Genomic DNA, 27,785 nt, shown 5'->3' with positions numbered 1-27,785 from the left:
AATTTTCCCTTTTCGCTTCGTTATCACAGACTATGTTGTGTCTTTTTATCCTGGCATCCTGGGTGATTGGACAGGTCCCGATGATACGAGCGACAGACTCATATTCCGCGCCACAGTGCCTGCAAGATCGTACGCAGGTCTCTCACCTACCCCTAGCCAGGAATTCTCGTGTTGGGTAGACATTTGCTCTCAATTGTAGCGCAGTAATCAACTTTCGGTGAGGTATGCCTCTATAGCGTGAAAGCCACGCATTACTGATGTTATCATTCTCAAAATTTTCTATACCATGGCCCTGGGCAACCAGATATCTCCACTTACTAAATTCAACCTTTCGCCAGTCACACGGTCTCGGGTAACTAACTTTGGGAACGGGGGCCTCCCATTCTGATAGGCTCTCATCTCCACGTATCACACACTCCGACCTTTGGGCTGGTTCCCAAATTGACGGGATGGACTCTTCAGATCCTCCTGCTCGTACCCAAAGTTTCTCATATAACAATTCCAGCTGTTCCCCTTTTAAAAAAGTCACAAGTGCCTCATCAGAAGACTGAACAAGTCTATTTAGTGTTTAGATTTCTAAATCACTACAACAATTTAGTAAGATTGCAAGTTTGACTATCTGAAACTAAAGGCTAATTTTACCAGACCACTGTATAGACCAAATACAGATGACAGTGTTTAGAAAGCTGGATACTGATGAAAACACATAGAAATTGGATTCAAAACTGAGTTTATATCAATTGTTTTTATTAGATATCAGCAGTTTACAAATCTGAATTAAGAAAAATTACAGAACAGAATTAACTTGAATTCATTCTTGGTTGTAAAGTTTTTCCTTTAAGGTCATAATAATTTTTATGCAGGATGTCATCAGCAATAAGTTCTAGACTGTCTAAAACACAGCCCCACTATTTCCTTATTCAATAATTGATAATTTATCAAAAATCTAAGATTGTGCTAAACATTTTAACAAGTATTTAATTAACTACTCTATTAGGCCCTTAGTAGATTTCAAGTTTTTTTTATTTTTTATTTTTTACACAATACAGAATTTTTAAAAGCACTTAAGGATTCTATATTGCAATTTTTTTTGTAACTTTCAAAACTAGGTATAAATAGACTGTTCCCACAAGGTGAAATCCACTATTCAGTATTACCACGTTTTGACTTCTCCACATTCACATCTAAGCACAGAACCTTCTAGCTGGAATACTGTTTAAACCACTAATTCCCCACCATTTTAATGCACATCAATTAATGACTTCAAGAGCTTTTACTTCCTGGCAAGCACAGGTTTAATTTAAATGTATATTTTGCTACAGTCTACTAAACAGCACATCTCCTTTCTCCTTCCTGCCTCACAGACAGAGCCAGTAATAAAATAAAGTTCTCAGCTTATCTAACAGTAAGGTTGTTAAGAAATAAAGACTGGAAAGGAAGAAAAAAGAAAAAGTATATGCAATGTAACAAGTTGCTGCAAGATTTCTGCGAAGATGCAACAGCACTAAGAAGAGGCTGAGTCAGAAATCTGCACTAAGAAACAGGCAAAAACATCACCAGTCTTAAGGCAACCTTCATTTGAATCAGCAGTGATTACTTGTGTGCCTGAAGAGAAATCCTTCTTTAGCTTCAGTTAGGAACCATATCGATCCTAGGAAAGTAAAAACAAATAACAAACCAAATATGAGTAGGTTTTACATGGAAAGAAATCAGTTTTACTTCCATTTGTGCAATAAATAGCAGCTGAATTCTTCAAAACTTTTAGAAAATTGACCAGTGCTTTGGCATCTACTTTGAGAAGTCTACGGAACTCAAATAAAACCAAATTTATTCTTTTCTCCCTAAAGGCAATTCAGTGTCAGGATCCATATAGAAAGACTTCAACTGATGGTTAATAGATTGTGACATTTTTACTCACCTGTATAGATGTCATGACTCCATTAGCAAGGACAGAAAGTTTGCCAGCCACAGATTTCACTCCTTGTTTAAACTGAGCTATATCAGGAGCTGAAGGCAAGACACTGGTAATATTGTAGCTTCCTAAAAGGAGAACACACACAGAGGAAACAGAATTTTGTATTAAAATTAACCTTTTTTTTCTCTCCCTGAAGCACAATGTATGACTAGGAGATCTACACAGAGATCTTGATGTCTTAAATGCATCTTCCTTTGGATTGTTTTCAGGTTTTCATAATTCCACCCAAGTGTCATCCTCTACACTCTGTATTCCCAGCAAAGCAATTCATGTTTGGATAGTAGATGACTTATTCTGTACTTCCAGGCTGTGACAAGGCTGTTTTGTATCCTCAACAGCTGTTATTCCCTTGCAATTTGAAGATGAATGCACTTCAGAGGTGGCTGAAGTGATGAACCCTATTCGTGTGCATGCAGAGTGGTGATTTACATGCTGTATATATATATATATATATATTTTGCCTTACTACATCTGAGGCTTTGAAAAATCCATAGAAATTACAGTAAATGTAAATAAATTAGGTTTTAAAACTCCAGAATAATGCTTATCCATTTATGGCTAAGCTTATGCCATAAAGGCAATCCAGCTTTCCTTAAAATCAATATATTTTGGACAGAATTAGGTGTGCTGTTATTATGGAAAGTGCAGGTCTAAAGGTAACAGAATTCAAAGATAATTAATTAATTACTCTAATTATAGTCAAAACTAACTCCGTGCTAAGTATTAAAACGCCAACAATTACCATCACCCACTCACTGGTGAAAATAATTACATTTGATATTAATGCCTTAATATCAAATATGGGGTACTGTCAAGGGCACAAATCCAACTGAACCAGAATCACAGAATTGTGATCACAGAGTCAATTACAGAATGGCCAGGGCTGGAAAGAATCTCAAATATCATCACATTCCGACCCCCTGTGACAGGCAGGGAAACTTTCCACTAGCCCAGGGTGTTCCAAGCCCTCTCCAACCTGGCCTTGGACCCCTTCCAGGGTTGGGGCAGCCACAGCTTCTCTGGGTAACCAGAGGTCAGGGCACCACCACCCTCACAGGGAACCATTTCTTCCTGATATGCAACCTAAACCTGCTCTCTGTCAGTGTGAAGCCATTGCCCCTTGTCCTGTCACTCCAGGCCCTTGTCAAGAGTCTCTCTCCATCTTTCCTGTGGGTCCCCTTCAGGCACTGCAAGGCCACAATGAGGTCACCTCAAAGATCTTGGGAATAGGGCTCCAGGAAGTAACCATCCCAAACCAGACCATTTTCCAAATGGAGACTCCTTTTAGTCTTTTGAATGGGGGGGAGGAGGAAGAGAGAGAAAGAGAGGGACCATGAAGCTCCTGTGTCCTGTGAAGTTAAATGCCTCATCAATAGGTTGAGACAGACAACTCTGGAGATAATTTGTTTTACCTAAGACAAGAGGCTGATTTGTAGCACAGATGCCTTGTCACATTCAGAGAACTTCCCACTACGATACTCCAACCCAGCATGGCTTTATAGATATTATAGATCCTCTTTGTAAATTATCTTCAAGATTTCCCTCATACAGCCCTATTTCTGAGCTGTAATTTGGACTTCCTCACTATCTGTTCCACTCATCAAATGCTTTAGGCATTTTTGTCACTAAAATCAGTCACAGAAATAAAATCTGCAGATACAAATAACCTGAGAAGCTCTAATCACTTCTCAGCCACAAGAATTCCCTGTCATTTGCTGGCTAAGTTCGGTTGGTCTGAACAAGGCAGAAAAGCAACTCCTTTTTTTGTGGTTTGCTTCCAAACTGGCACCAAGTCTGCCACTTGACTTTCAAAAGCATCAGCTTTGAAATAATACAAAAAGGCTTTTTCTTGTAGCCCCTTCTTTGGTTAGAAACCTCCCTACAGCATTCTGTACAAAAACAAGTAGCCCTACACTGTTCTACCCTGACATCTCATAAATGCTCATAAAAACAACCTTAGGTACAAAGGATGTTTTATCCCAGCAAGGACTCCAAAACTACAGTAGTGTTTTTGTTGACAGTGTCCTTATTAAGTTTATTTTACGGAACTAATGATATTCTGGGCATTAATTCCACACCAGACAAACTGTCAGTGCAGTAGCATTTCTCCAAGAATGGCCACCCCTCAGTTTTTGGGGTGAGGGGTGTAGCAGAGACTTGCAGGAAAGGAAGTTTCTGTACATTTGATAAAATGTTAATTTATGACACCATGCTGCAAAGGCTCTTTCAAGTGGCTAAAGCAACTTACTGGGATTTTTGCTTCATATCTTCTTCCCTCAATTTTTTTTTTTCCCCCACATTTCAAATTCCTAAACCCCGATCTTAAGCAACTGGTAACAGGAGTTATTTCTCTGCTAGTCAATGTATTCAAACATGCTTTGGGGATCAAAACTAAACAGTCACATGTTTGGGGATTTTCCCTCCTACTTTTCCAAAGTGAAATCAGATGCTGCACACTGTGTGTTTTTCCAGCTTATTTGAATAATTACTCACAGATTTCAAGTTCTTCAGTAACTCTTCTTTTTCCAATTCCTTCAAAAGCTAAGGAATGAAACTCAACTGATTAAGCCTATAGAATGTTCCAGTATTTGCCACCTTTTCCATTGCACATCACTGCACAATCCAATTTTCTTTCATTGGAAAGAAAACAGACACTTTCAATACCCTAAGGGACTTCTTTTCACTCAATCTCATCTTTCTCCCTTTCTGATTTGATGAACTACACTCTCCAGTGTGAGATGTTCCAACAAATCTTTGAAACAGACAATCCACGTGAAGATCTTCCTTAATAATTTTGCAAGGCCAGAGGTAGAAGCAAATATCCCACTGAATGGATATGCCATGCAACAGTTTACATGGGAATTTCAAGTCCACTAACATTTTATCAATGATTTTCCTAGATCCAGTATGACAGCTAATGAGCTATTCATGGTAACTGATCAAAAAACTACCTGAGACTACTCAAACTACTGAAACTACATTTAGATGTTACCTCATTGGAAAATATTACAGTTTTCCTTTGATAAATGTTATTTACAAAATAGTCTGTTACTTGCAACACACACTCCCAGTATAAAATACTGAACTTACAGATTCAAAAACAGAGAACTTGAGATTTAAGGGGTTAATTTTTAAACAATGACTACAGCTGCTGTCCCTGTTGGAGCTATTAGCATTTTGCTTGCACAACACAGTGATGATTGTGATTAGAAGCAGTCAGGGCCTGCACTCCCCACATGCTCCAGTTTCTCACTCTGTTTGATATGTACCTGTTGGTTGTTTTCTCTGGTCTTCAAACAAGTCAGCTGAACTTATGGATGTGCTTCCAGAAAGCCTTTCTAGCCGAGACCTTGCTTCATACTGGAAAAGAATTGAAAATAAAAAGGATTTTATCAGCTTGCTGCCACCTTTTAAGGCCACATCAGATAATCTGAGACTACAGACACTTAGAACTGGACTATACTGAAAGTCGTGCCCATTTCAGTCTTCACACCACTTACACTGAGTTTGCCACCATCTCATTTGTGAGTTGTCACCCAAGAGTGGCATTTATCATTGCAACCCCAAGGGTCCCACTCACTGTTGGTTACCCTACAAATCCTGAAAAACCATTAAAAACAACTACAAAGAGTGAAACGGAGGGGAAAGCACTGCAGTTAACATCCTGCTGACTCTTCCAACCACAGGACACTTTTAAGTCATCTTTTTCCAAGTGCCCTGCAAACAGTAATTATACTTTTAATTAGTATTTACACTGTTAGATTTTCATTAAAAATCTGTATCCCACCCCCAAAATGCAGCACAATACTAATCTCTTTTTTCTAGGCTGATTCAGCTCCTTGCAGTTCACTCAACCATTTATTTACTTGGTTAGCTTTACAACATTAATGATGTTTTCATGTAACAAATACACAGCAGGAAGAGGCTTCAGCAGTGGTTTGTTGGCATCAGTTTGGGTATTTAGAACAAATTAAGCCTGATTCTATCAAAGGGAGTGCTAAATCACAGTCTACCACTTTTGTCAGGAAAGAAGAATGATGGAGGTATGGTCCTATGTGCAACTGCATTTACTTAAAGTTAAATTCTAAATGATCAGAAATTTGTACATTTCTATCAAACAAATAATCAAGGGGACATAATTCTATAAGCTCACTAATTCTACAAATTTTAACTATTGATTGCCTTCTCTCTTACAAGAACACCATTTTTACAGCCATAGAATATTTTAACACTTAAAAATACTTATCACTGTTTCCTACTTACATCAGCCTGATCTTGCCTTCCAAAGTACATGTCTGATGAAATGGCTTTGACATTGCCAAATTTTTTCTGTGCCTCATCTGTGTTTGCAGGAGGTTCATATTCAGGCTTACGCCGAGATGCAGGCCTGGAAGGACAACAAACTGCTTCAGGGAGAGAAACCTCATTCACATCGTGACAGAATGAAAGGAATCAAGAAGTACTTAAGTGCTCCAACTCTATTGTACAGGTAAATGAAAAATATGATTTAAAGTAGAAAGAAGACAGGCAGAAAACACCAACCAAGCACATAACCTCTCCGTTTTCTACATTTTCTACTTGGTTACAAAGACTGTCAGAGAAAGTTGTCATAGAGAAAATATACTTTTTTATCATCACAATCTTAATTTTGTGTCTCCAGTACCTCCATCCTCAGAACTGAGCACCCCAAATTTTCATTTGTTAACATGGTTTCCTTTGATTCATCACACAATAAACAAAGCAGGTATGTGCTCAGAACAGGGCAAATATTTGAGTTTCTCCGCACATCTTCTGTCTGCTTCCTTTTTTGCTAAAAGTGTTTAGGAATTACCTCCAGTACATGCACTGAACAGCTCTGAGCAGAACAGACAGTGCTTAAAATGTGAGAAATTCAGCTTACAAAAGAAATTCAGTCAGGAGATCTCTTGACTGCTGATGGAAGTTCTGGCCAAATTTTTCTTCTATAGACTGAAGAAAATCCCACTACTATGACCATGACACAAATTAAAACTTGGGCTTTCTGGACAAAAATCAGTTTGGTTTTCTTGGGGTACCTGTCTGAAAATCCTGTGCTTTTTGATGTTAACAATATATCAATGTCTTTACTATTATTTTCTTTCTTCCAAAAAGCATCTGAATTGTCATCCCATTTAGAGAAAGTGCTGCTCCTCAAATCTGAAGAATCATAGTACCTGGAATAAAAGAAAGAAAAACCTGTTGAAAAGTCAGAACTTTGTTATTTATTGGAAAGTGGGAATATATTTATTTGTTGTTAGATAATGACTGCTCTAAGTATTCATTAGCAAGTACGTTCTCACCAAAATTACAGCTGTCAGTTGTGAGAGTAATTTGGATTCCACAATACTGCTTTAGTAGCTTTGTACAGTTTAATCCAATGGCTCAGAACAGGCAGGAAAGCCTTTATTTCTGGTTCTGTAATTTTTTTAATCAAAATACTAAGAACTCATGAGTTTTGCAGCACAATTCATTAAAATTAAACGCTAAAAACGTATTTCTTGAAAGCGAGTCTGAATTTAATAAGACAATCTTCTCTTGCACATCAAAACCGCAGGGAAAACACAAAATAAAAGGAAAAAAATTAAGCATGTTTGTCAATTCTGGTACATGATTTGATCTTTTCCTCTTTTTATTACCTACACATATCTCAGCATATATGGAAAGTATTTGAAAAAATAAAAATACACCACCAAAAACCTATTAAAATCTGAAGATTAAGATTTTGTGCTAAAGAAATTTACCTGAAGTTTGGCTATGACCAGGATGGAGAGAAAGATGACCAAAACCACAGGGGGATAGGAGAATGGAACCATTTAGTACAACAAGATAGGATATTAAAACCTGCCCCTGCATTTTGTGAAAAATACTCTTAAAAAAGAAAGTTCTCAATATTTGCACTATGAATGGTCTGGCCACTCAATTCTGCAGTTTATGAGAAATGTGACACCTGCAGCAGCGAAGTCTCAGCACCAAGCACAGAAAATATGAGGGACAGATTTGGAATGAACATCTCCAAAAAGCAGGAGCCTTTCTCCTGACAGACAAAAATAACCCACAGCAATTTTTTTTTAATTCCATAATAACAAACAATCAAGGTGTTTTCATAGATTTGAAGCTTTCCAGTCTCACAACGGTCACCAAAACCATGGCATTGGGCAGGGGCTGCATGAGCTGATTTAAGTAAAAGTGTTTATTTTCTCTAACCTTCCCTCTCACATTTTTGTAGCTTTGCAAAATACTTCTTCAGTATTTGGGGTGGGGGAAGAGAGAAAAACTGCATTTAACAGATTAAATAAAGTTTTACATTGTGATGTTAATAAGATTGCATTAACTGTAGCAAAAGCAGAACATCAAAATTCAGGATTTTTAGAGGCTTGAATTTTATGTAAAAACCTTGAGACTTTTAGCTTGCTTAATTCATTTATCAGCACTCTAATATCCAGTATGACTATTTTGCTTTTGGGCAAAATATACTAAGATGATGCTAAAGCTACTTTGTCTCTATTTCAAAGTCTCAACTTGAAATAAAGGATAATAATACCCTTAGCAAGTCCAAATCTGACTGTTCTTTCTTTAAAGAGAATGAACTTGTGTACCAACTCCAATTGTATTCTCCCAGCTCAAACCAGAATGACAAGAGCAGGACTACAATTACAGCCAGGTTACAATTTATCCTCTAATCATTGAACCACAACACATTAAAAAGCTTCCTCCATAATTCATCTTTTGCCTGCTGGTAGCTGATGAATAATTTGAGAGCAGTAACAGTTCTTTTCAGGGAGCAAACAAGGCAAGCACTGAAATGCTATATTTTATTTTACAAGACTGCTGCCACTTTCCTTGGACCCACATTTGTATTTCTGCTGCAGTGACTGCACTAAAATAGTGACACAAAAGCCTTTGTGCTTTTATTTGCCTGTCTACAAGCAATTAGGTGTTGCTGTGGCATGGATGCAAGAAAGGCAGTTTATGAAAGCAACACCTGTTTATGTCTCTCAGTCCAGAAAAAGCTGGTTCATTGTAATTAGTGCCTGTAAGATTAAATTATTTTTCTTCTCCCAAGAGCAATATTTTATAGTGTGCATTGCATTCATCCTCTGATAACAAACATTTCAATTATTTTTCGCTTAACATTTCATGTTTTACATAAAGTCTTTGAAATAGGACTGCAGACATCCGCACAACACACCCAGCACAATACCTCAAAAAGATTGAAGTTTTTGCATTTGGCATGCAGAGAATGATGCAACTGTGGTACATCTAATATCAGACTTCAATGCTTGTTTAATTTGAAGACAATAGAAAGAAAGAGAAAGGGAATGAACACAAGTCATTCTGACAAAAAATTCACTGGATTTGGAATACAGCAAATGAAAGTTTATATGGCAATTGTGTGTGCAAGCAGAGACTAGACTGGACAAGACAAAATCTACAAACACAAAGTTCAGACCACTTTCCCAACAAAACTGCCTCCCCTCTTTCACAAATCCATCTGTCACTGAGGTAAAGTCAACTTTTCCACAACTCTTCTGATTCAGATGTCCCCTGAAAACATGCTGGGTGTGTACACAGGTTCAAACTGCCTTCATCTCAGCTTTCAAAAATACTGTGCATATTATTATGGCATTTGCACATCCTTCTGGGCCCATCCAAAATTAAAAGCTTACAGAATACCTTGAGCTAGAAGAGAAGTAAGAGTCTTCCACATCATCCATGTACTTCTTCTTTGGCTTTGCAATTGTAGGTGTTTCCTGCTCTATTGTTTGCATATCTGAGGTGACTGAGTGAGAAATGCCACTGGGGACAGGAGAAAACAAGCATGTAAAGAGATGACAAAACTCACACCCTAAAAGAAAAAAAAAATCAAAGCCCAAATCTAGTTTCTGAAGCTTGCTGAGAAAGTCCAAGCTATACAAACATTTAAGGAAAGAGGAATTAAAATAAAGGACCCTTGGAAAAATGTCATTCTCTCCAGTAGGGACAGGACTTCTGAGCATAGTCTGTTCTAACACCTGGAAAACACAATCTAGGTTGACCTCTGTCTGGCAGGCTAGAACTTAAATCTAACAGAAGCTTCCCTTTGACAAAGAGAAGATTTTTGCTGATATTGTCAAGTTTCCATAACATGTTCTAGTCCATTTCTTCATTTCCTGAGTAAAATAAGGGATAAGTGCATAAAACCACAGAGTATTTCAAAGGCAGTTTCCAGAACTTCACATACCTCCTGTTGATGCCCAATCCCATGCCAAGCCTCTCCAGTTCTGTTTTCTTCTTACCAGAGAGGTTTAAGGTTTCTTCTCTTGCTTTAATATCAAGATCTCTGTAGGCCAACCTTAAAGATGATACACTGGAAAAAAAAAACCAGTTACCAGAGGAATGTCCAATGCTACACTGAATGATCAGCAGAACATTAACAATAATTATTGTAGCACTGTATTTTCTAACGTCTTCCCTTATTAGGGCCCAGCTGAGTCTCTATCCCTTACCTCTAAACCATCTTAGTATTTTCCAGTCACACCAGTGCAGCAGAGACTGAGGTTTTTCATCTTGATTACATTGAATTACATCTGCACTACAGAATTGCAGAAATACTGCTTAAATTTAATTTCTCAGGTCAAAAGGGATACAATTTTGATTTTAATGAGCAACTCAGCAATATTTTAATTCATAAGTCTCAACTGGCATGAAGTACAGATGAACTATCAGAAGAAAGGCAAATGAAATTCAGGATGCTGCTGCTAGATGTGATGCAAAACTAAAAGGAATAACTGAAAACATCTTCCCAGAATTTTAAGCAGCAAGATTAGCAGCCCTTCTCAGAAAATCTGTTTTATTAACATCAAAACTGTATTTGCTGTTGATTAAAACAAATGGGAATACAGATCAAGTTTTTAGAAGTAATTTCAGCTCCCTATTATTTTCACTGCTCAGCAGAAGCTAAGGAAATTGTGTACAAATTTAAAAATCACATTTCAAGTTTCAAGTCTCAGAACTCTTCCTCCCTCTAAATACTAAACTACAAAAGAATCATTTCCATTCCTACCACAAAACAAAGCCTTATTGAATTAATTTAGTAAAGCTTATTACTCAAGCTTTTAAAATTAAAACCACCACACATTAGTTTGAATCAAATGCAGTTTTAGCAGACTTCACCCTTCCTTTCATTTTGGCATCTGCTGCCACCTACAGTTAAAATTCCCAAATGATAATCTTAGGGAAATACAGATCTCTTGCCTCCACTGGAACTGAATCCATAAACTTGGTGTATGTGCATCCCTCACGTTTACAAGCATTTTTAGAGAGTTCTGGCTACTGCAGAAAGGTTGCAGAACTTACAATAAAAGTTGGCTTGGATCTTTAGATTTATACATTTCTGACACAAAACCCAAGACACTACTTGGGACTTTCTTCCAAACTAAATTATACAATCAAAGAAAATATTGATAAAGAATAATAATACATGAAGAATCCTTTTTTTATTATTATTTAGTTTTTACTTCAGAGTCTCTCCATTGGTACTTTTTGGCAATCACCAAGAACCATGATGTTGCGCTTAAAGCACTTCAAATGATCCCCTTGTGACTGGCATTTTTAATGCAACCAAAACATCCATCTCTGCAAGGACAACATAAAAGTGAGCAAAAGAAATGGGGAGGAGATTATAGACCAAACACCTTGGTATCACAAGCAAAAAGTTATCTTGTAATTATGTAATAATTCAGAAAACTTAAAAGGTTATAGGAAGGATTCCATAGCACCTGACAGGCTGTTAAGCTCTGTTAACAGCAAACTAACCAGCTATTTAGTAGGCTAATGCTGATGACAAGTAATGAAATATTGGAAACCAAGAGCACAGAGCAGAGGAATGTGGAAGGAATCAGGAACAGCACCCTCTGAGCTTTAGGGCTGAGTATTTATTAATTAAGGTGGACCAACAGATTCAAGGCCTCAGACAGAATTATTCAAAGGGTTTTGGCGAAAATGAGGGCAGTTCCAGTATAAATCAGCTGAAAACTTCATCAGGCAATTAGAGACATATCTAAACTTCCTCTGCTCTTACCCACTAAGTACAAGCTGAATATTCCCTATGCTCTTAGAAAGACTGTTTTCAATATTACTGAGTTCACTGCACCAAACCAAAATAAACTGGGTAACTAGCATAAGATAAAAAAAATGCCAAGAGCCAAGAGTCTTCTTAACATTTAATTTTCTACAGTAACTCATTAACTGTATAAACATATATTTAATAGCCAAAGAAAGGGCACTGGGAGAATTACTGCTTGGCTCACCTTAACCAAGTCTGGGCATTTTTAAGAACTGAAGTTTTATTAGCATATGCTAATCTATAGTAGTGTTTAAAATGCTGTCAATTAGCTCATTAAATTAGGCTTCATGGCTTACCATTATATAATTAATTCATACTCACAGTGGCTCTTCCTTCTCAGTTTTCTTACTACTGTGAAGATCCTCTTGTTCCTTCATTTTATCTACAGCTTGTGCTTGTTTTTCGATCTCATTAAAGCTCTGGCTACTCACTTTTTGGGCTCCCAAACCACCTTTTTTGGCACCAAGCTGGAATTATTGAAAAACAAAAAACCAAAAGCCCCAATATTATAACTGAGACAGCCACCTCAGCTGACTCAACAGCCAGATGTGAAAGCAACAGCAAACACTACACCCTGTCTTGGAGCAGTCCTTGTAGACAGCAAGGACAATCTGGAGCAGAGAAAATACTTCTTTCCATATTCTGGACTTCAAAATTCTGCTTCTGCTAATTGTACTTACAAATGTAGTTAGCTTTGCAGTGAAGTCCCACAGAAAAAAATAGAAGTATTCGAGTTCTAGTTGTTCAGAGACTGACAGGCTCAAATAAATACAGCACACAGAACAACTTTGGTTTCTTTTGCTGTATAGAAATAATAAATTTCGTTGCAATGGAGTCATTATCAGATTTATAAAACACTTAATACTGCAAATATGGATACAATGTGCTGACTCAGATGGTGGCCCAGCTCTCAAATTGCTGCTCTTAGTCTCCTCTGTGTTTAATTCCTCACCTGCAACAGTGCAGCAACAAAAAAATTCACAATGCATTTATCTTCACCTTTTATTACTTTAAAGCCTTAATGTAAAAGCTCCAGGCCATGCACACACAGTTCACAAACTGTACCTGCACCTGTCAGCCCAGTTCTGTTGTTCTCACTGGGAGGGACCAGATCTGCACAAACCACCCAGAATAAAAAATTCCTCTCGGGTATTAGGGTCTTCTAGTGGGAGCACAAAATCATGGGATTTAATCTAAATTATCTGCTCCAATAAACCTTCAAAATCTTCTGTTCTACAGTGGCCCAGACTTAAAAGGAGTGACTCCCTGTAAAAAGCTGCCACCCTGATAGCCCACAATTAGGGTGGCATTAGGGTGACTGTTAGTGCTGGTCCTTGAGTTCCAACAGCCACACATTCAAAACTTGGGCTGCCTTCCTCAGTCTTCCTGTGCCCTGAACCATCGTTTGGAGACACTAAACTCTCTTCCTGCCTTTTTACAGAGACCAGATGCTAAGAAAGTGCTAAGACCCCATGCAGAATCAAGTCTGTAAACTATCTTTACACTATCTTGAAATAAATGACCTATAATAACAGTTAAAAATTCTCATGGGTATACTTACCCCCTTCTTAGCTTGATTTGGCTTCTTTTTTATGAAGGTGGTGTTCTCTGCAAGAATTAAATGTACATTAGTTAACAGACAATTTTTATTTATTCTGGAACCGCAGAAGGAAATTTCCGTAACATCAACCTCAAAATAGTTTTTGCCATTTATTTTACTGTCTTTCTACACTGAGGGGCTGAGATACTAAACCAAGTGACACAACAGAGCTGTGATTATCTCCAAGAAAATGTGGGGAGCTACCTTTGATTGGCATCTCTTGAAAATATGCAATAAGAATGAAACTACTGCTCAGTTGTCTGTTGCAGATTCCTGCTAATCAACAGAATAGGAAAGCAGGACTTGAGATCTACCTGACCTCATATCACTTCCAAGATGAGTTTTTTCCTGTCTAGAAAGGCATTGGCTGTGTTCAAACCCACCAGTGATACACGTAAAACATATCTACATCTCACCCAAAACATCACAAACATTTTAAGTGGCTCCTACTGGATGCCTGTGCACACAGAAAAACTACTCTGAGCCGAAATTTGTGTGGAAAGGGGCATAAACAGAACAGAGATTCTTCCCTTAAGACAGAACTTGTCATGTCCAAACCAACCAAGAAAAGCACTTGTTTTAGGAGAACATGTTAGAGATACAAATGAGAAAAGCAGGAAGTACATCCAGTGACTTTTTTTGCAGTCTTCAGCTCTAAAACAACCAAACCAAATTAAAACAGTGATGAAGATCATACCTGCCTAAAGTATCAAAACAGGCCCAGACAGCACTTCTTTACCACCTCTGTGCTGCTGAGAATCAACACTTCATTCTCAGAAACCTGGTCCTGCAGGACAAGCCTCAAAGTGACAAATCACTGAGGTATTTTACTCTATTCTATTTCCATCAGCTTTTTTCCTTACTCACAATATGATAAACTGTTCAGTGTTAAGTAAAAGAGCCTGGTGATTGAAGGTATTGCATTATCAACACAGGATTTTTCCAGTCCAAGTTTTTATGTTCAAATTTCTGAAAAGAGAGCAAAATCTATTTCCACAGCTCTTCCCAGGCAGGCATTCTTTGTCCAAAGGGATTTTTGGGTTTCCTACATTTGCTGCTCTCTTTTGCTGCTTGCACTCATTACCTAATGCAGGCTGTGGGGATGTGTTAAGGCCATCAACACTTGGTCCGTGCTCTGGTCCTAAAAGATAAGGAATAACAAGGGTAAGAATATCAGAAGGCTCAGATATTCTGATAGAGACACCATAATGTGGTATTTCCATCACAGCTTTCCCAGACACTAAGAGAGCAGCAGCTACCCCAAATTCTTGTGTTATTAAGCATGGTTAGGTTATTTAACTATTAAAGCAGGGAAAAAAGAGAATAAACTAAGATAATATTTAAAAAAATGCAACTTACTATTAACAAAGAACCAATCATACCTTCACAGGATTCTGAAATGTTTTCTGAAGTTTTCTGCTGCAGAGAAACTGGTTCTGGTAACACCCAATCTGTATCCTTTGCCTTGAAAAAAAACCCCACAAAATCAAAAGTGCACAGAAAATACAGCAAATAAATATGAGCACTTAGCTAAAGACTGCATAAGTATCACTGGTTTATTAATATTGAATTTTTATGATTACAGCTTTTAGGATTAAAACCTGTACTCAGAAGGGCAGCTCTTAAAATTACAAGAAATGCCTACCTTTACTAAAAACAAGTGGTTTCAATTCACTCCTGAACACTTTTATTTCTCCTCTCAGGAATTTTGTTTACCTTATGTTTATCATCAAAACCAATAATATACATTTATAACTGTGCTTTAGATTTATTTATTGTATGCTGGATGATTTACTTAAATATAATCACCACACCTTCTCCCTAGAAGCTCTTGCATTTCCTGTTTTCATCTTTCACTTCATTTTTGATTGTGAGCAACATTCCTGGTGCATCCTCCCACTCACTTCAAACACATTCCCCTCAACAGGCAGGTTTGTGACCAGGTCACAACAAATGTCGTAAGAACTGTTACACTTTGCTGATCGAAAACCCAAGGTACAACACAGTATATTTATATCAGAGCACTTCCAAGTAAGAAACCCTGGCTCCAAGTGGAATTGTTATATCTACAAAAAAACAGATTTTCATTCCACGTTTAGCTACTATCTGGGTCATTTAAAATGATCATCTTAGAAAGTGGTTCACATCCAGGAAGAATTCTGAGACTCACAGAAGGCAAAGCAGATAAATACCAACTCCTTGACCCACCTTCTCTCTATAAAGTTTTCTTTCAGGGCTTAATCTCCACCACAGAGCTCACAGTCAACCAAAGTGTTTAGAAAGCAAACAAGAATTAGACAGGTAATTTGTACCTTGGTAGAAGCATGGGATGCAAAAAAATCTTCCTCCTCTTTGTTTTGAGGTGATGCTGGTGGCATTCCACATCCATCTGTCCACAGCTGAAATTAAGAGACAAAATTTTACAGGTTAATTGCATTAATGTATTTTTTCCCAATGCATTAATCTTAAAAGAACTCTGTTTTCAGGTTAAAAACACATTGATTTTTCTTCTTGTCTGTGTTTTTTCCATACAAATTTATCCAATGTTCAATAGATGATATTCCTTTTTTTATTAAATTCACACATATTTCTTGTGCTTCTGGTGGACCAGCCAAGATCTTTGAGCACAGGCAGATCTCAGGACTGGGGTCCCCAGAGTGCCACAGGACTGCAGGACAGGACTCCAACCTGTGACCTGCACTCCAAGATTACTCACAGACAAATCTTTTCTCACAGCTCCTCTTACTCCATGCAGGAATAATGATCTCTGTCAGAAAGGATACCGAAGGTACAACAAGCTCATTTCACCATTCAACAATCAGCGTCATCAGTAAGTCAGAAAAGGAATTTTTTACCATGTGACAGGGGAGGGGATGGTTGGTACTAAATGTAACCATCTGAATAATTTAGTTCAGTAATTTAAATAGCACATAATTACTTAAGTTTGCAGTGCACAGCTAAAAATATTCAGTAAATATTTAGTGAATTTAGTAAATATTTTAGTGAATATCAAACAATTGGATGAAATCTGTAATTGAAACAAGATAATCACAGTTCCTCAAAGAGTCATTTGGGAAACTTGCCACAAACTTAGATACACACAGTATATTGTACTTAAACACATTTTACATTTTAAGCTGTTTATTAAGTCAAAAGAAATATTCTCTAAACTTAGTGGTGTGAATTATATTGTTCATACTATGAATACTTGAGAATGATCCATTAAATTTCATGCTGTTTGATGCAGAGATAAGAGAAGAAAATCAAGCCCTCTTGCTTTTAATTTCCACTCATCTGATCAACTTCAAATGAACCAGTCCCAAACTTCAACAACCTGAATTAAACAATCAAAACATGTTTTCTGTGTATGAAGAAGAGAACTGTTGTCAAAACTTAATCTAACACTTCAGAAATCAATTCTGGATACTTTGCTTGACTTCTGTCAGCAACCTAGCAATGTTTTGACAGCTTGCATGAACTGCCTCAGCAAGATAGAGAACAGCAAGTTCTACACAACTCACCAATTTCCCAAATATTATTTTTGTAGGGAAAAAACAAAAAAATACATTATTTACTTGTTCAAAACAAACTCCACTTAAAACACACAGTGTGCAGTTAATTCCATTACAATTTTTCATGCTATACTCCTCTAGATATCAAATTTCAGAGAAGTAAAGATAAAACCACTACATGGTTCATGGAGAAATGGCCACGTTATCTGAAGACCGATAACCTTTTGTATTACTGATCAGAAATGCAAAGTGACTTTAGAGGGAAAAAAAAAGTGAATTTTTTCAGGAATCTCCTGGCCTCAGGACACACACTACTCACATCAGTCCCATGCTTTCTCGTGGCCTGTGTTGCAAGAGATTTGATCTTCTCCTTGTAGAGCTGAGCAGCACGACTGTTGTACTTGGCATTGGTGTCATTGGTTGTGCACCCATGTTGGTGGAAAAAAGCAGACTGGGAAGCAGAACACAGAAAATGCTGTCAGAACAGACTTAAAAGCTAATGTCATTTGACACAAAGATACATTGCAATGCAGAAAACTAGTCTGCTTCCCTGCCTAAATCTAATAATTTAAGTTATGGAGTCTAAGAAATCTGCAAAGTACAAAGGAAACTCCACCCTGGGAACTTCTTTACATATAAATAAAAACAGAAAAAACCCCAATATATCAGTGTGATGCTTTAAGAGCATATACAAATGCAAGCTTCCACCATATACAAAAAAATCCTTGATTTGAGATTAAGTGGAAGGAAGAGGTAAAATTAATTGCCAGTAGTTGTGCTCCACAGGACATTCCTAATATTCTAAAAGGCATTGCTTGGATAAATCTCTGTCAAGCAGGGGAGATCAATTTCAATAGTATCAAAATGAGTGTACAAAAGTGGTCCTCCTTCAAAAGTAAGGGCTGTTTATGCACATATCTATGTGCCCAGATATGTTTATAGGCTTGTGTGTTTATATAAAATGACTAAATGAAGATTGTGCATTTCTGCATGTTAATATATACACTATTAACTTGGCACTTAGAGAAGCTTCTTAGAAACCCTAATTCCAATTACCATAGAGCTGTGATCTGAAAGCACAAGGAGCTAAGGACACTTTGGATTTTCTAGCTATCTAAAATTCACCAGGAAGCTCAGAATCCACTGTTAGCCAGGATTCAGTATCATCAGGCTATTACAGAACAAAAATCATTGATGTTAATCTAGCAATGCTTCTAGCCAGTAGTTAGTAAAACTAGAATTTGGTATTTGACTGGAACCAAAAGGGAATGGCTTTTTAGTGCCATTAAAAGAAAAGTGTTAATTTTACTTCAATGTACAGACAATTTAACAATCTGTTTTTTCAAGTTTCAGGTATTAATCTTCTGAAGTAACCCAAACCAGACCATTGAGAACTTAAGGTATTTGGGGAATTGCTGAGGGTTATTGCACCTCTTGCTACAACATATGATAGGAAACAGTGACATCCAAGCAGGAAGACAAAACCCAACAAAATTAAACAGTTAAGGTTTATTGTAATTCTTCTACTAACAGACTTCATAAGATGAACTGAAGACTTTTTCAGACTTTGTCATCTCTTCTTTTCAACTGCCTCAAACCCTTTACATAGCAAAATTGATATAATTTAATCAAAGTTTTTAATCATTTGGCTAAAAAAGAAACTGTTCTTAACATGAAATCTCCCTATTCTCATTAGTCAAAACAGTGATTTTTTTTATGTACTCGGTGGTACAACAGAAACTTGATGAGGACATTCATATAACAGCAGTACTAACATGGAAAGGAATAACTTTAGCAAGGACAGACAGAAGAAAAAGAGGAAGAAGATACCGTGTAACTGCTCAGGTCTGTAAGCCTGAGATAGTGACTTGCTGCATGCCAAATTCAAAGAAAAATATTTGACTGGAAAATACAGAAGTGGAAGATAAGTAACAATGACCCTGAACTCAGCATTTTTTGTATAAAAATAAGAAAAAAATTATAAAAACCCTAAAGACTTAAGGAAATATGCTTAAAACTGTCACGGAAAAGACCATGGGAAACAAGCTTGGGTAAAGCTTCTTATAGAAACAACATTAAGGACCAAGCACAAATGAAAAAATATACGGGATAAGCATCCAGGGAATTAGAAGAAAAATAGAAATTGCTTTTGGAAGTCGCATGTTCCCACACTGGGTGGGCCAGCTTAAGGGAGCACTCTCAGTTATTTGTGGAAAAAGCTGTGAAAAGATTGCCAAAGAGTTTACAAAAGAAAACAAAAAGGGAGATTGAGAACTAGACAGCTGTCAACAGAACTTCAATTTACAAACACATTGTGTAAGTACATAAAAAATCAAGTTGAAAGTAACAGCCAATGTGAACTGGCCCAAACCATGACACTGCTAATCCCCACAACAATGCAGCACATCTTATCTTCAGTGCTAACTCAGGTGAAGTTAGATCTTGACTCCAGGGTGACTTTTGGCAGTTCCATGGGTTTTGGCATGGTTTTTTCACAAGACATGGAAGGAATGATGGTCACAAAAAGGGGCCCATAAGCTTCCTTTACAAACCATCTTTGAGCAGCTGTCTAAATTAGACATTGACAAGGAATCTGATCTGGCCTTTTCAGTGATTTTCATCACTGACTTCTAAGAAAAAAAACCAAAACATTTTCAGACTACACCAGAATGGAGAAGTTGCAAGAAAGGAGGATTAAATCAGCATCCAGAGGGACAGAGAAATTCCTAAAAAGAAGAGATGGAGGGGTGTGAGTGTGTGTGCTGTAACAAAAAAAAAGGACTGGAAAAATAAAAATAATTCCAGAAAGAGAGGCAGTAAGGACAGAGAACATTTTCCAAGCTTACATTACAAGATTACCAAGCTTCAACATGCAAAGCAAACACCAGGGAGTACGTACAGCGTTTGCATTTCCTCCGACCTGCATGCATCTCAGCTGGAACCAGGACCAATTGGAATCCAGCTCTGTAGACCTAAACACAAATAAATGTTTTTAGTGTTACCACCAAAGCCATTTAAAAAACTCTCTGTTTCTGTTCTTTTTCCAAGTGTTTCTCTCCCCTCCCCGTCCCTTTTTTTTGTAATCCGTAGTTATTTATCAGACCCCAAAAGGCCCTGAGTCAGCAGCTGGGACACTCACCTGGAATAGGACAAACTCAGGGTGCAGATGTATTGCACCAGCTGACTACCTGAGCACTATCCAAGTACCAGAACCACAGAATAGTTTGGCTTTGGAAGGGTAGAACTCAGGTGCCACCACAATGAGCTGCTTCAGGAAGCTAAGCTGGCAACTGAACACAATTCCCAAGAAGCTATCAGATCAGAAGCTATCAGCAAAGCCAACAAAAACACTAAGAAGGTTTGAATCAGAAGCTGAAGGAAGAATGGGTTTCCCTCTCTGAGCAGGTCTGTGAAGAAACAAAACTATTAAAAGATGAATTTTACTGTCAAAACACACCAATACTTACCGAATGAAACTCAAGTGAACGCCAAGGGACCGGTGAGTCCCTGAGCAATCGATACAGAGAAACACTCCATAGGTGATGCTTGCCCAGCTGGGGTTCTTTGCTCCACAGTCAAAACATACCTTAAAGAAAGCAAACATCAGTAACAGGACTTGAGCATAACCAGGCCTTAGAGCTGTATTACAAGTCAATGTAACACCCCTGCAGTGATCTAACTTTGTTAACTCATTCTTACAGCATTTGTTGACATGACAACTCCATGTATCCTAATTTTAGGCATCTAAAGAGGAGTTACACAATCTGCTCACACAACTACAGCCTCCCCATTTCCAAAATTAACCACTGTACACAGGTTAAGAAATTAGGTCAGAGAACCCACATCAGCCTAGTTCAAACACACATTTAACACAGCGCTTCCAGCACTGCTGGAATAGGAAACTGGTTAAGAAATATTTCCCCGAAGGCAGGCTCTCCTCATGTTGCACCTGTGAGTCCCCAGAAGGTTATCAGCAGGACTAATGCCATCATTATCTGCTTTCCTATATTGAAACCTTGACCTTCAGGGCAAGCCATGGCAATCCAGCTGTGTCAGGAAGGCCTCTGAGCACTGCTTATCCAGGCAGCCTCTGCAGATATTTGCATGATTCATCACTCACCAATTGCCACATCAGCCTTCCCACTGTCTGGGCCACACTGGTTAAAAAGCAACCAGGTCCACAATTACTGCATGGACAAACCCAGGAATTTCCTTCCCTCTGACACCACATTGTACCTCTAACATTCAGCCAAAACAGCAAGAGCTGTGTCTGTGTGTGTCTCTTACATTTTGCAGGTCAGCAGACCATGACGTTCAAGCCCTTTTTCACCTATTCTGAATTCTGTGCCACTTTGATCAAGGAAAGCAAGAACCAGAAAAAGAATTATCTGATACAAATCAATTATCAAATGCAAGAAACACAACAACTTTAAACATAAACAGCTATTCAGAGTTAATGCCATGTGCACACATCTATTCCTGTATGACAGGTCTTTATCTGATCAATGCTTTTTCAGAGGTAAAAGGAAAAGGCTGCAGAGAAGCATTTTTACAGCAAAAAGCATCCACCCAGTGGCACCTAATAAGAAGTAAATCCACGGAGAGCTAAGCTTTTAAACACAAACTGACAGCACTCCAATTTGCAACTTTATCCTTTAACATCCTCATATAAACTTAATGGATCCTCAGATCGCAATGGAAGTTCTAGCTATATGCAGATATGAAAAATGAAGTTTATTCCAAGCCAGGTGGGAACATATGGAACATCATAAACAGGCCACAGAGCTTCCAGCACCTCCTTGCCAGGCTGAACAACAAAACAAAAGTAAAATTAAGAAGTCTTGCCAGAAACTCCCTCTGTAAACCTGGAGAGAGATTTTTGTCTCTATTTTTTTGTACATACACAGTCAAACAAGCCCTGAGTCTGGGATCAAGTCATGTCACCCATCATCCATCCAAATTAATTTCAGGTGCATGCCTAGGAGTAGTTTCAGGCTAAACTCCTCAGCTTAATGTGGGTCTATTTAGCTTGGGCACTCCAAATTTATCAAGCATAAGCACAGCTCACCAGCAGATTCAGCATTAACTCTTCCAACAACTGAACACTTTAAGGGTGAGCTGCAGTTATGTAATGACTTGTAACACACACAGAAATCATGGAGATCACAGCTCCTGCATGTGCAAGTCCTGCCTTTCCCTCTCAACAGGGACCTAATACTTACTAATGTTCTTTACATGTCCCACTCCTGCACGTGGAAATGGGACATCCACTGGCATACAGCAGAAATGAAAACAACACAGAATGGGTGGCAACAGGAGGGGTTAGAGGGAGTCCCTGAAACAAGCTCAGGTGGAATGGCACACAGGGGGTGAGGGGAAAAAGAATGAGTAAGACTTCATGCATGCCATATTCTAAGACAACACACAGCTTAAGTAGTCAGAACTTGGTTTGGTTTTTTTTTTCCCCAAATTCTTTGAAGCAGCTCCTTAAAATACAAGAGACTCATCTTCATTTTAAATTGACAATTTTCAGGCTTTTTCTTACAAGGCCAAAGGAGGATGAGGACAACAAAAGAGAAGATTCTGCTTGAAACTAAAGCAAACAGAGCAACCGTGGTCTCACCTCTGATATAGGAGAGCAAAGCTGACTTACAGGTGGAAGTCTTGTGGAAATTCCCTGGAGTACAAATGGGAAACTAGAATCTGGAGTGGGTGGCTAAAAAAAAAACACTCATGTTTTTAAAAGTTCAGTCATAAACATGCCTGAAGATTCTCTTCCTTTCCCTTTCCTCCAATTATGAGCACTTTGTAATTTTAACATCTGAAATTCAATTGCATCACCTTGGAGTTGGCTTCCACAGCTCAGTATCTTCAGTGTCACACAGGAGCCCCTACCAGATACCTGTGAGATTATTCAGGCAGCATAAAAATGTACCTTTCAGGACTGAGATGAAAGCAGGAATATCCAATTTTCTTCTGAAAGCAAAGGAGGAGCTGTTATTTCCATCAATGGAAATTATGCCAATATAAATAGATGCATGTTTCATTAACATTTAGATTAATTTTGCTTCATTTTCTCAATTTTTAAAGTGCTTCCCATCACATAATTTTTAAGAACCAGGGGGAAGAAACTAAAATCAATTTCAAAGCCACACTAAGAAATTGTTTCCATTTTAAAAACAGACAAATTGTATTTTCTGTACAGATTTAGGTGCAACTAAAATATTAAAATATTGATTAAAAATAAATTTGAAGGATAGGCTTAAATAATCTAGTGCTTTCAAAATACATTTGCATGCTTTTTGTTTATTTTGTGTTGAGACACTCAACAGTGTAGATTCAGTAAGAGTCACTTTGGAAAAACACAGCCAAAGACCTAACTGAGATGTCTCTACAAGAGCAAACACAGATTTGGGTATAACCCACAGCAAGCAGTTAATAAATCATAAAACATCCACCTTGCGCAAAACACCTACATTAATAAATAAATTAATTAAATATTGACATTGGCTATGGAAATGCAGTAATAAATAGCTGATAGAAATGCTATTTTGGGCACGAGCAGAAGAGGTGAGTGGGTTCAGCAAGAGCACTTATCCCTGAGGTCAGGGTTACACAGAAACTTTCAGCCTCTACACTCTGAACCTCCACTGGAACAGGGTTCCAGCCCCAGGGCAGATCCACACCTTGCCATTCCCAGGCTGTGGATCCAGCTGCCTGAACACCAACCCGGCTGAGGTCAGGAGTGCCACACTCAGCCAAGCTGATCCGAACCCAAGCAGCTCCTCTCAGTCACCAGCCACTGTCCCCAGATACGCTTTCCCTCTTCACTTGCATCAGCACTAATAATGCCAGCTGCTGATCCCGCTGGGAAGCAGCTCTGCACGGGCACACGAACTGAGAGCAAAGGCAGGGCCAACTCACAGTGCAGCCACCTGGTCAGGAATGCCAGCCTAAGGGAGGGAACTGCAGCGCTGGCCACGGGAACGAAAGAGGACTGCCCGTTTTGGAAGTGTCATCATCTCAACATGACTTAAGGGACACAAGATAGCGGAGTCCATCCTGGGGCAAAACCCAACACAAACCACTCCCAAACACACACTGTAATAACAAAACTAAGCTACTGATAAACCACCGGCACAACATGCTGGGAGTCCAAGCAAAGACAGGAATACCATCATCAACCAAAGAAAAGAACCAGGTGGAAAAGAATGAAAAAATGACATTTTCAGAGGAACAGATCTATGACAGAATAGAAGAGAATTTCAGCACAGCCTGAGTGCGCAAGTCTTTGAAAGGGTTGAGCTGTAGAGCTCAAACACTCAAGTAAACAGTATCAGGTAGCTTAAGGACTATGATCATTTTTATGGGTACAAAATACATCCTATTTAATAACTGTAACATGTTTATTAAGTCATCAGGCAGCTGATCAGTCTGCTGTCATCAGGCAGTTCTACATTATGTAACACTCAAAGACACCAAGAACTCAAAACCTCATCATAAAGGGAGCTAACATGAAATTACAGATGTTAATTTCTAGACAATTATTCAAGCATCACTTTCAACACACTATCACCCACAAATTAAACTGCACATTTATTTAAATGAGAATTCTTTTCCTGAGCTCACATGCACTAAGAACTACCACAGAGCACCCAAAACAGAGTAAATGCACATGCCTGCCTAGAGCAGGCAGTTCTTCCCAAACTCTACCCATAAACCGCACAGTTAAAGCAAATTACTAAGCTTTTAATCCAGAACCCTTTTCATTATTTGCATTTTCCCATGTCTTTCTTCCCCACCAAAAAAAACCCTTTACAAATAAAAGGGGCAGACAGGCTGCTTGAGAAGAACACAACAGAGCGGGAACAAACATAAAGGTAAAAAACACGAGAGGAGAAACTGATGGAAGAAACAACTTTTACTTCAGGAGAACTGTCAGACAGACAGGCACAGGAGAGTTGTGAGACCTTAGCTGATGTTTTCCACTCTCCCTCTCTGCCTTCTTTAGGTCATCCAGACCGGGCACCACTGCATTGTTATCGAGTTCTCTGTGCCTGAGCCACTTTTTTGCCAGTGGCCCATGGTGAGTGGCAGCACACATTGTGCCAATATTGCTGTGTCAACACTGAATTTCTGTGTGGCGTCTGACACGGGGAGACAGATACACCTGAGCAACCACAGGTACCACATCCACCTGATTAAATCTATACAGTAACACTGAGTCCAGCACAGGGGAACTGCCCGAGGCACCGCATGCTTGCCAGGAAGGGGCAGTACTTTCTATTTCTCCTGTGATCCCAATATAGAAAAAGTATCACAATAGCCCTAAACTACTAAATTTTCAGCTAGAGTGCCAGTGAATTTCAGGAGCTTGCAAGAGATCTTTTCTCACCCTCGTTGTTGGGACTAGGACCTTTCTTTGATAAACTTTTCACCCCACTGCAAAGGCAAGTTTTAAGAATACTTTTGTTAGAAACTGAGCGTTCATCTCTGAGCTCTGCTTTGAGAATCCAGACCTGTGCGGTCTTAATGAACTGCGTTCAAAGAGTGGAAGTCAGTTTTGGGCCAGAGACAGACATCCGGATTCCTGGTCTCAGAAAACAAACCCAACGTGTTTCTCCCTAACGCTAATCCCAAGTTTCCTGGTGGGTGTATATTTCACGTATGCTCTCGGCGTACATCGCAAAGCCAACACAAACAAGCGACACAGAGCAGCTGCAGGCACTTGTCACCTGGCCAGCCACCTTTCCCAGCCCACACCTCCACACTCAATGGACACTACAGCAACACCTTCGCACCACGGAGAAAGCCACCTGAGCACGGGACAAGCCCAGCAAGATTAAATACCAACAAACTTTTATCACTGCCTAAGTGTCTGTACCACTTTGTTGGGTAATAAAAACAGGAGGGGAAAAAAACAAAAAGGCAACACACACTCAACGTTGCAGCTGGTTGGGAACTTGTTTTTATGCTCAGCGGACCTGAGGCACCCGGTGGGCGCCGCACCTCCCTCCCCAAGGCTGGATCCCTTCGGGATGCGGGATGCCGGCCGGAGGGACGGGGGCAGGCTGGGAAGAGCCGCCCCGCTCCCGGGACGGCCACCCCGGGGAGCCGCCGGGCCTTTCCCTGCTGTCCCGGGCGGGACGCGCCGGGCTGCGGGCCCCGCGCCTCCCCCGCCCCGCCGGCTGTGCGACGTGTCACCGCGGCGGAGCGCTGCCCGCCGGCCCGGCCCGGCCCCTTACCTTGTTGGTGGGCACGGAGCGGAGCCGCTTGAAGATGGCGGCGATGTCCTGCTTGCTGGGCTCGCACATGGCGCCGGGGGAGCCGGCGGGGCCGCCGGGGGAACCGCGGGGGAGAAGGGCCGGAGCTGCCGGGACTGCCCGCGCCGCCGCTCCCGGGACGCTCCGCCCGCCGCGGCCCGGCCGGCCCCGCGCCTGGCGCTGAGGGGAGGCGCGGCCCCGCCCGGCCCGCCCGGTTGCCGCGGAGACGGGAGCGGAGCGAGGCGGCGCCGGAGTGCGCGGGGCGAGGGGGTGGGAAACCCGCACCCACGGGGTCACAGGAGCTTTGGGCCTGGAAAAGACCTCGGAGATGAGCGAGCCCAACCTTTGAACGCTCGCCACCGCGTCAGGCGCACCGTGGCACTGGGCGCCACGTGCATCTTAACAACAGCCCCAGGGACCTGGACTCCACCGCCTGCCTGAGCAGCCCGTTCCGATATCTAATCGCCCTTTCCGTGAAAAAATCCGCCTTATATCCAAACTAAACCTTCCCTGGCACCGCTTAAGACTCTGTCCTCTCATCCTGTCCCTTGTTCTCTGGGAGCAGAGCCTCATCTTCACCTGGCTGCACCCTCCTGTCAGGGAGTTTTGCAGAGCAATAAGGCTCCCCTGAGCCTCCTTTTCCTCCAGGTTAAACACCCCCAGCTCCCACAGCCGCTCCTCATCAGACTTGTGCTCCAGCCCCTTGCCCAGCTCCAGCCCCTCAATGTCCATGTTGCAGTGACAGGCCCACAGCTGGACACAGCACTGGACACACCTCACATTGGTGAGGCCTCGCCAGTGCCCACAGCAGGGGGACAGTCACTGCCCTGGTCCTGCTGGCCACACCATTGCTGACCCAGCCCAGATGCCATTGGCCTTCTTGCCCACCTGGGCACGCACTATGGACCAGCAGGGCCAGGCCCTTTCCTGCTGGCTCTTCCCAGCCACTCTTCCCCAGCCTGGAGCTGCTGGGAGTTGTGACCCAGGGGCAGGACCCGGCACTCGGCCTTGTTGTACCTCATTCCTTTGATCTCAGCCCATTTATTCAACCTGTCCAGATCACACATCACAGGATGTGGGAATGGTAATCAGCCCCTCTCAGACCTACAAGAATTTTTTTGACTAAACTAGGAGGCCTGACATGAAATTTAAGATATTTGTAGGATAATGAAAAAGCCAGAAACAATAATTATTTTTTTTTTTCTCCTGTCTCTCCTTATACTTCACAAAGGAATAGGCTACAAAGCCAGTATCCAGGAAATTATCATAAAATAAATTAAGTTTTCCTCCTTCTCGCTACAGGTCATCGCAC

General features: G+C 40.0%; 1 protein-coding gene across 1 annotated transcript; it reads right to left on the bottom strand.

The window, feature by feature from the left end:
* Window positions 1-726: 726 nt before the first annotated feature.
* ARFGAP3 (ARF GTPase activating protein 3) lies at window positions 727-26,660 on the bottom strand. The gene is made up of 16 exons (XM_086884980.1): window positions 26,456-26,660; window positions 20,678-20,796; window positions 20,110-20,182; window positions 17,530-17,661; window positions 16,011-16,097; window positions 15,081-15,162; window positions 14,783-14,839; window positions 13,660-13,706; window positions 12,420-12,565; window positions 10,215-10,340; window positions 9,668-9,790; window positions 7,030-7,167; window positions 6,239-6,362; window positions 5,245-5,335; window positions 1,919-2,040; window positions 727-1,651 (listed from the first exon to the last, which is right to left on the bottom strand). The coding sequence occupies exons 1-16, from the start codon at window positions 26,522-26,524 to the stop codon at window positions 1,634-1,636; spliced, it is 1,554 nt and encodes a 517-aa protein (XP_086741106.1). The 5' UTR covers window positions 26,525-26,660; the 3' UTR covers window positions 727-1,633.
* Between the last annotated feature and the right edge of the window lie 1,125 nt (window positions 26,661-27,785).

This window comes from Cyanistes caeruleus, chromosome 4 (genome assembly GCF_971803275.1).
Source record: "Cyanistes caeruleus chromosome 4, bCyaCae1.hap1.1, whole genome shotgun sequence".
Classification (NCBI taxonomy): Eukaryota; Metazoa; Chordata; class Aves; order Passeriformes; family Paridae; genus Cyanistes; species Cyanistes caeruleus.
Note: the sequence above shows the minus strand (reverse complement) of the source record. Positions and strands in the feature narration are given on the sequence as shown.